The sequence below is a fragment of the Chanodichthys erythropterus genome, chromosome 15 (genome assembly GCF_024489055.1).
Source record: "Chanodichthys erythropterus isolate Z2021 chromosome 15, ASM2448905v1, whole genome shotgun sequence".
In the NCBI taxonomy this organism is placed as follows: domain Eukaryota; kingdom Metazoa; phylum Chordata; class Actinopteri; order Cypriniformes; family Xenocyprididae; genus Chanodichthys; species Chanodichthys erythropterus.
In genome coordinates this window covers 30,711,235-30,720,251 of record NC_090235.1, presented here as the reverse complement: position 1 = coordinate 30,720,251, position 9,017 = coordinate 30,711,235, and the positions used below count along the sequence as shown (strand labels likewise).

The 9,017-nt window shown below is 37.2% G+C and overlaps 1 protein-coding gene across 1 annotated transcript in view; it reads left to right on the top strand.

Annotated features, from left to right (window-relative positions):
* Window positions 1-250: 250 nt before the first annotated feature.
* col28a1a (collagen, type XXVIII, alpha 1a) overlaps window positions 251-9,017 on the top strand; it is a 34,319-nt gene continuing 25,552 nt past the window's right edge. Inside the window, exons 1-9 of the mRNA XM_067411928.1 lie at window positions 251-368; window positions 3,491-4,056; window positions 4,509-4,529; window positions 5,605-5,664; window positions 7,617-7,670; window positions 8,007-8,051; window positions 8,149-8,175; window positions 8,396-8,440; window positions 8,523-8,567. Of these exons, the coding sequence (XP_067268029.1) occupies window positions 251-368; window positions 3,491-4,056; window positions 4,509-4,529; window positions 5,605-5,664; window positions 7,617-7,670; window positions 8,007-8,051; window positions 8,149-8,175; window positions 8,396-8,440; window positions 8,523-8,567 (981 nt within the window). The remainder of the gene's footprint in view (window positions 369-3,490; window positions 4,057-4,508; window positions 4,530-5,604; window positions 5,665-7,616; window positions 7,671-8,006; window positions 8,052-8,148; window positions 8,176-8,395; window positions 8,441-8,522; window positions 8,568-9,017) is intronic.

The window sequence follows — 9,017 nt, the reverse complement described above, 5'->3', positions numbered from 1 at the left end:
ATACAGCTATCCCACATTCTTGTGGACTTTAATATAGTCCTCTAGCATGTAGGATGTTTGCTTGCCAAGCACAATTGCATTAACATATCACGTATAATGTATCTAAAATGTTTCTGCAGGAACTTTCAGGATGTACTGTATGTCAGAAATTAATGCATTATTTTAGGGACATATTTCCAAAATGATGTGTTAAACCGTAAAATTAATAATATGATTCATTTGTAGAGTGACGTGTGCATAAGCAGGAAGGATGCAGTGTGGTTTGATGTTTCTCCTGCTGCTGATACTGTCCTGTAATGCTAGAAACCAGAACAGAAGAAAGAACAGACAGAAGCCTGACAACGCTGTCATCGAAAATGAAGTCAAAAGTAAGTGATCTGTCTGTCTACCCAAACCTCTTTGATGTTTTTCAGTTTTTTTAATTTTTTTTTTAAATCAATTTCTAAGACCAATTTCTCAGTACTTTGGTCACTTTTTCAAAACTCTTCACACAGTGAGCACAACAGCAGTCTATGTGAGCTAAACTGTGTGGATCATTTTCCATTGCTTTGCCACAAAATGCATTCAGTGACTACATCTTTCTAATTACCTGAATTCTTTTCTCACTTTTTCACTCATATACACCACAGCCAATTCTCTGTGTACCTACAGGCCAGTTTGCACGTTTATACACTCTTTTCAAAACTGTTAAACTTAAGATTAAAACCTAGCATATAAATGTGGGTGGTTGATTATGATTTCCCTTTTTTAAACTTTAGTTAGTATGTAATGTTGCTGTTAGAGCATAAACAACATCTGCAAAGTTACGACGCTCAAAGTTCAATGCAAAGGGAGATATTTTCTTTTAAAGAATTTGCTGTTTAAGGACTACAACAAACAGCTGGTAGGGGCTACAACAAGCTTCTTCCTGGGGTTTGTGACATCACTAACCCTAAGATTTACATAAACCCTGCCCCCCAGAACACGCAACAAAGGGGGTGAGGCCATGTTGGGCTGCTTTAGAGAAGAGGAAGAGTTGTTGTAGCAGAGTGTTGTTACCATGCCATCATTTTACGCCATACTGCATCGCAAACGAGGGTCAATTCAACGCTGGATTTGCACAAAATGTTAACATGACAGCACATGCTAGTCAATGAGTTGAACTCCCAAGCAACTACATAAATTTACCTTACTAACCATTCAGAAACGTCCAGTTGCATTCTAAAAGTTGTAACTTCTTCCTGAGTCTCTCCATCAGTGTCTGACTCCGGTTTGAGCAATGTAAGTTTGAAAACTGTTACTGACAATCGTCATTTTGGCTGTGTGAGATTCTCCAGCTTTTGAGCAACTAAAGCGTGAGCTGTTAAAGCTCTGCCCTCTTTTGGAAAGTGGCCGTGATCAGCAGCTTATTTGATTTAAAGGGGCACAAACAAAAACGGCGTGTTTTTGCTCAGACCCAAATAGGGGCAAATTTGACAAGCTATAATAAATGATCTGTGGGGTATTTTGAGCTGAAACTTCAGACACATTCTGGGGAAACCAGAGGCTTGCATCTTGTAAAAGGGCCATTATAGGTCCCCTTAAAAAAAACATTCCAAATCTTAAAAAAAATGAAATACTATCAAAACAAATGTACGTAGTCTTTCAATTTCATTGCCATCTATATAAAATGAAACCAGATGCATTTTTAAAATAACTCATACAGCACTACAACACTGCAAAAGCCTGTAATTTGCTAAAAATCCCTAGTTCATCTCACAAAAGTATTTATGTCAATATCAGTGCCATGAGAATGCCAAGTTCTGGTGTGATTTTTCACAGACAAGATAGTCAAAATGCTTAGCTATGCTGTCAATAAAACAGTGTACTCTGACAGTATTTCCTGTGAAAGTTTTGGTGAAAGTGATTGAAAATGCACAAGGTGTAACAATCACTTTGATTTTTGTTTCCTTTTTCCTGGTTTGTAACTCATTGTTTCCTATGTATCTTTTAGGTGCGTCCCAATTCGCGCACCTGTACACTATTCTATTATGTTTTTTTAAGTATAAATAGTGCAAGTAGTTTGTTCACACTGAAAATTCCAAAAAGAAAAAGTGCACTTTAAATATCCGGATGATGCACTAAATTAACGGTAAAAACGAAGTGTGGAATGTTGGACACTTCGTGCACTCAACTGTCGCAACTTTGATTACGTAGCTGAGGGGGAGGGGGTATCAGACTCTATTGTTAAATGACAAAATAACCTTATACAATTCACGCACTACATGGATTTAGTTACTGCAACCATCTGTGACAGTAGAACAGACCTACTAACAACTAATATGGATCTACCAGCAGTTCAGACTTTCCTCCTCAGCCAGGAGGACTGCACCCTTGAGAACCACACAAGAGACTTTTTTTGGTGCCCTTGGTGCAATATCCTGATTCCTTCCTTGTGTGTGTTTTTTAGAGCTGGTCTAAACACTCAAACTAAAGCATGCCTGCCTGGTGATAGTCCTCAGGGGCATTTTTGTGAATACATTGAGTGGGTGTTATTCCACTGTGGTTCCTCCTGGACAGTGGTTGAGGAAGAAAATCCTCCATCTCATTCAGCCCCTTGTCAAGACAGACACTGACCCTGAGCCCACCGCAGACCCATAGCAAGAGCCAGTGCCCACTATGGACTTGTCAAAGACACGTCAGGTTCCACTTCACTCCCTTACCCACGCACTCAATCACCAGCTTACTAATCACCGCCACCTCTGTTGAACAATTGCGGTGCGAGGATGCGCCATTCAGGAGGAAGGAGTTATGTATTGTTCGGTTTCATTTCTGTTTAGTTTTTCCTGAACTTTTACTTCGTAACTCATTGTTTCCTGTCTCCATGGTTTCTAGAATGTTCTCTTTTGTTGTCATAGCAACTGTTTGATTTGATTTATCTGTTCCTTGTTCAGCCCTTTAGTTACTCTGTGTATATATAGCCCTCGGTTTGAGTTGTTCTTTTTGTATGTTCTCGTTTTGTTCCAGTATTCTCCTGTGCTCCTGCTTTTTTTGTTTGTTTTAATAAAGTGACTGCTGCATATAGATCCTGCCTCAACTTCTCTTTCTGTCTGCAACCATTTTTTTGTATGGCAAATATTACTTTCAACAGTTCAAATTTATTACTGAATGTGATACCATGACAGGATTCAAAGTTACTATTTTCTGTTGATCTGACAATTATAGTCTCCCAACCCTTCCACCATGTATCCTTACTTCTCTTCTTCCCGACTGACCCTGTTTGTTTCCTTGTTGTTTTCATCATCAGAAATTGTAACTGTTCTATATATGTTTGCCAATCGAAGTTTCATGAGCTGTTTTAGAGAACTGGCTGATCTTATGCTTTACATTATTAGTGAAATTCAAGATTTACCTGCGCAATTCATTGATTCAGGAAAACTGTGTAAAATTTTTTGAAAAAGTGTAATTTTGAGAAAGACCTAAATATTGAGAAATGTGTAAATAAAACAACTGTCATTTCATTATATTGCAGATCTGTTCTGTCCAGTGGAGTTGGCTTTTTTGGTGGACAGTTCAGAGAAAGCTACAATGTTTCTGTTTGAGAAGCAGAGGGAATTCGTGTTTCGCTTCAGCACCAGGCTGATGCAGATGCAAGTGCCCGGTTGGCATATGCGGGTGAGACTCGCCGTCCTGCAGTATAGCAGCACCGCCTTAGTGGAGCACAACTTCCGGGACTGGCAGGACATAGATGTGTTCCAAAGTCGAGTGGGTGCTATGACCTACATGGGCCAAGGCACCTACTCAGCTTATGCCATCACAAACGCCACTCAGCTCTTCACCACAGAGACAGCGCCCAACAGCTTAAGGGCAGAGCTTCTGTTGACGGATGGTGTTGACCACCCGCGCAGCCCCAGTGCTGTGAATGCAGCTGCAGATGCCAAGAACCAAAACATCCGTATGTTTGTCATTGGGCTGTCAGAATTCACACGAGATGAGCTGGACAACAGTAGACTGAGGTCCATCGCCAGCGCACCACCTCAGCAGCACCTCTTCAGCCTCACTGACCCACAGCTGGATGACAAGCTCTTCAGGGAACTGGTGAGTGTTTGGAGTTAGGGAATGTTTTCACCTGGAAGACATAAGAGATGGTAAGGATGCATTTCCTCCTTGGGGTAGGATTCATCTTTTAATGTTCAAAACATTTAGTTTAGAAAATGGAATGTTTTGAATGTTCAGAGAACATTTAGAAACTATCTTTTCATAATAGGAATGTTAGCAAAACATTCTTAGAACATATTTTTGACTCAAGGTGGTGTAAAAAAGGAGGTGAAACAGAAGAATGTACACTGGAAAAAACTGCAATCTGAAAAATGGGGGACCTGTAATACATAATATCCTTTAAAAAAATCTATGCGATTAGAAAATTGTGGTCCTAACCACTCACTTGAAACATAATTTTCACATATGAACAAAATCACAGTCCCATCAAGATCTGTCAATGGTTTACACTTTTTGTATCAGTCTACAATATTCTCTTTTCTCTTTTACAGAGTGAACTTGCGAACACAGCTGTAAGTACAGTTATCTCATAAAATATTGTATATTGTAAGTTTCTCAAAATTTTTCAACAATTTCTTTGTTGTTCATTGTGAATATGAGATGTGATGGATAACATAGTCATTTTGTGATAATGACCAGTTGACTGTATATATCTTACTTATTACTCGGCTACAAATAAACAAATATGCAGATATCAAATAATGATTTAAGTTGAAATTGTTTTTTAATTTTACCTCAGGCCTATATGTTATCTTAAAGCTTTTATTTAGAAACAATAGCATATAAGAATGTACAAAACATTAGCCTATATAGCCACAAGACAAAAAGAGGCTAAATCCTCTGAATTTTGATTATACTGATAACTTAGTCATAAGATGATATGTGATATGACAGACACAGTTGCAATCAGTTATCTGCTGGATGAGCGGACTAATATACAGGGTATATTAGGTTATATTAGCCTGGCATTAAAGTGGACTTATGCTTTTTCTTTAATGTGTAATGTTGCTGTTTGAGCATGAAGAAAATGTCTGCAAAATTACAAAGCACAAAGTCCACTCCAAAGGGAGTTATTCTATATATCAGTAAGCACTGTTTCTGAACTCCCTGAAAGAGTTTTCTTTCGAGAATGTACTCGACACAATTTTCTCATTAACTGTAAATAATTTTCAAAAATAAATTAAAATTTTCGCAAAAAGGGGCACGGCCTGGTTCAGTTGCATTAGTAGTGTGCTGAAACTTGTGGTAAAGGACATGACATTTCCAAAAGAAGTTCCAAGAAGAAGGGGCTTCATAGAGACAGGGACTAAACAGAGCTTTACCGACAAACTAGGAAGGGAGGTGCAAATTGCAAATTACATTCTCTTGCAGTAATGTAAAATATGTAAAAAATAATGTGTTTTTTAGTAGACCCCTAAAAAAACAAAACAAAAACAAACAAACAAACAAACAAACAAACAAACAAACAAAACAGGACTCTGCAAAAGGACATAAAATAAAATAAAATAATAAAGTACTTTGATTCCAAATAATATAGAGATGGCATGCTGTATCATTCTTGTCTAATGGCATATTTCTTTGTTACAGTGTCCACAGCGCAAATCCTGTCTGTGTGAGAAAGGAGAAAGAGGTCTTCCCGGAAATCCAGTGAGTTTATATCTGCACTATATGTCTCTCTGTCTCAATCAGTTTGATAGCCTAGTAAATTCTCATCATATCACATCCAGCTTTTTCTGCAGATATAAAAAATAGGAAATCATTGCAGATGTTCATAATCACAAAAGTAAATTGTTAATTTGTCATTGGTTCTTAAACAGTACAGTCAGGGTTATTATAGTTATCTAAAATTAAAACCATAAATAAACGTCCATTACTTGAAATAAAATACTGCAAACTTTAAGTGGAATTAAATAAAATATCAAAACTATTTTATTTCAGCTATTTGCATTTCTCTTTTCATTTAAAGGGTTAGTTCACCCAAAAATTAAAATTCTGTCATTTATAAGGTTCCACTCCCGTAAGACCTTCGTTAATCTTCAGAACACAAATTAAGATATTTTAGTTGAAATCCGATGGCTCCGTGAGGCCTCCATAGGAAGCAATGGACACTTCCTCTCTCAAGATCCATAAAGGTACTAAAAACATTTTTAAATCGGTTCATGTGACTACAGTGGTTCAATATTAATATTATAAAGTGACGAGAATATTTTTGGAGCGCCAAAAAAAAACTAACAACTTATTTAGTGCTGGCCGATTTCAAAACACTGCTTCAGGAAGCATCGGAGCACAAATGAATCAGTGTGTCGAATCTGCTGTTCAGGGCGCCAAAGTCACGTGATTTCAGCCGTTGGCAGTTTGACATGTGATCCAAATCATGATTCGACACACTGATTCATTTATGCTCCGATGCTTCATGAAGCAGTGTTTTGAAATCGGCCATCACTAAATAAGTCATTATTTTGTTTTTTTTGTGGCTCCAAAAATATTCTTGTTGCTTTATAATATTAATATTGAACCACTATACTCACATGAACTGATTTAAATATGTTTTTAGTACCTTTATGGATCTTGAGAGAGGAAGTGTCCATTGCTTCCTATGGAGGCCTCACGGAGCCATCGGATTTCAACTAAAATATCTTAATTTGTGTTCTGAAGATTAACGAAGGTCTTACTGGTGTGGAACCTAATAAATGACAGAATTTTCATTTTTGGGTGAACTAACCCTTTAATTAAACTTGAAGTACTAAAATAAACCAAAACTGAAATAAAAAACTGATGAAAAAAATAGGCATATTTTTAAACATAATAAAAAAAAAATACAAAACAACAAAATTACTAAAAATATAACGAAAATTACAATAGTACGATATTATCATTACAATAATACAATATTAACAATAGTATCATCATAATACTAAAATAACATTACTTACAGCTTTTTTTTTGGGGGGGGGGGGGGGGGGGGTCTAGCTGTCTCTGAATATCTGAATACTCTGAATGTTATTTCAGAATCTAGACATCAAACATCAGACTCGTGAAGTGGAAGACAGTTTCAAACACTAGATCCTGGCCTGATCTGTGCACATGAACAAATAGAATTCTTTGAGGAAGAATTGTTAAACAGCAGTAATCCTCTCTCTGAGCTGTGTTTGATCTAGCAATGTAAAGCGGATAACGCATCGCTCTGAGTCTGAAAGCCCTGGTTTATGGCCGGAGTAGAGCAGGTGGATTCAGGGCGAGCAGAGAGGCGCTACATGAAAGAGTAGGAAGTGTTTCCCACACTGCAAGTGTAGCAGGTGCTGAAGCTTTCAAGAGGTCCCCTCTGTGCTTTAAAATATGCGTACGCTAGAGGGGTAAGATCAAGACCAGGGGGATTATGCAGAGATAAACAAACAAGTGCATCAGCACTTGATCATTCTCAGAAATCTATGCAGAGTTCATGTGAAGATCAAATCCACTGACTCACATAGAACTTGATGGGAATGTTGTCAGTAAATATTATTCATTTGCACAAAGACTATTTTATCCAACCATGTTATTTAAAATGTATGACTGGAATTGTTTTGCCTGCTCATTCTGTAATGTCTTGTAAATATTAGGGTAAACCAGGTGATCCAGGATTTGACGGGCCTCCTGGTCCTAAAGGATCTAGAGTAAGTCTGATTTTATTAGCAATTCTGTCTTATTTTTCTGTTTTAACTTGTGATTTTTGATTGGAAGATTATTTTATGTATAAAAATATAAATATTTATTACATTAAAAGATAGAGCTGACTCATATGTACAGATCAGAATCAGGTATGGGCTGTTTTGAATTGAGCTAGTAAACAACCACCTAGCAACTGCATAGCAACACCCTGGCAACCACTCACTTCACCCTAGAATTGTGGCAGCGAGTTGTGCACAGGTGAAAACCACTTGTATTTTCTTCAGAACGTGTAAAAAATTGTTCTCAAAAGTTCTGATTTCATGGTTTTCTTTTATTCATAGGGAGAGGCAGGTTTAAATGGACGTCCAGGATTAGAGGGTATAAGGGTACTATATATTATTTTTATTTCTCTGTAATAATGTATATACATTTTCACGTTCATTGGATGGTTTCTGAGTGATCAAGTCTTTTCTTCTGTTACAGGGAAGACCAGGACCAAGAGGAGCAAAGGCTAGTATATTTGACTTAATGACAATGAATTCAGTAATTTTACTGTACAACATGAAGCTATCCAGCTTACCAGTAAATGAAAAAAGCCATTTAATCCTGACTGATGATTTCAAAACATCAGGAGAGTGTGTCACAGAGGACAGCCTGAGGGTGAAGCATTATAGATCATATCAGACACAAGACAATGAAATTTACTTTCACTCTCTCTCTGTATATGTAGGGTGGGAAAGGAGAATGCGGAACCCCAGGGTTAAAAGGAGATCAAGTATGTTTTAGTAAATGATTCTCTTGATCTGTGGTCTGTGGCCCACAATGTGTCATGATGATCCTGTCCTTCATTCCCACAGGGCCCAGATGGACCTCCAGGACCACGTGGACCAAGAGGAGATCAGGTTGCCTTTTTTTACCATAAATATATATATGACCCTGGACCACAAAACCAGTCATAAGGGTCAATTTTTTGAAATTGAGATTTCTTTCCATTGATGTGTGGTTTGTTAGGATAGGACAATATTTGGCAGAGATGCAGCCATTTGAAAATCAGGAATATGAGGGTGCAAAAAAAAAATCAAAATATTGAGAAAATCACCTTCAAAGTTGTTCAAATTAAGTTCTTAGCAATGCATATCCATTCACAAAAATTATTTTTTTATATATTTACGGTAGGAAATTTACAAAATATCTTCATGGAACATGATCTTTACTTAATATCCTAATGATTTTTGGCATAAAAGAAAAATCGATAATTTTGACCCATACTATGTAGCGTTGGCTATTGCTACAAATATACCCGTGCGACTTATGACTGGTTTTGTGGTCCAGGGTCTATTTTCATATATATA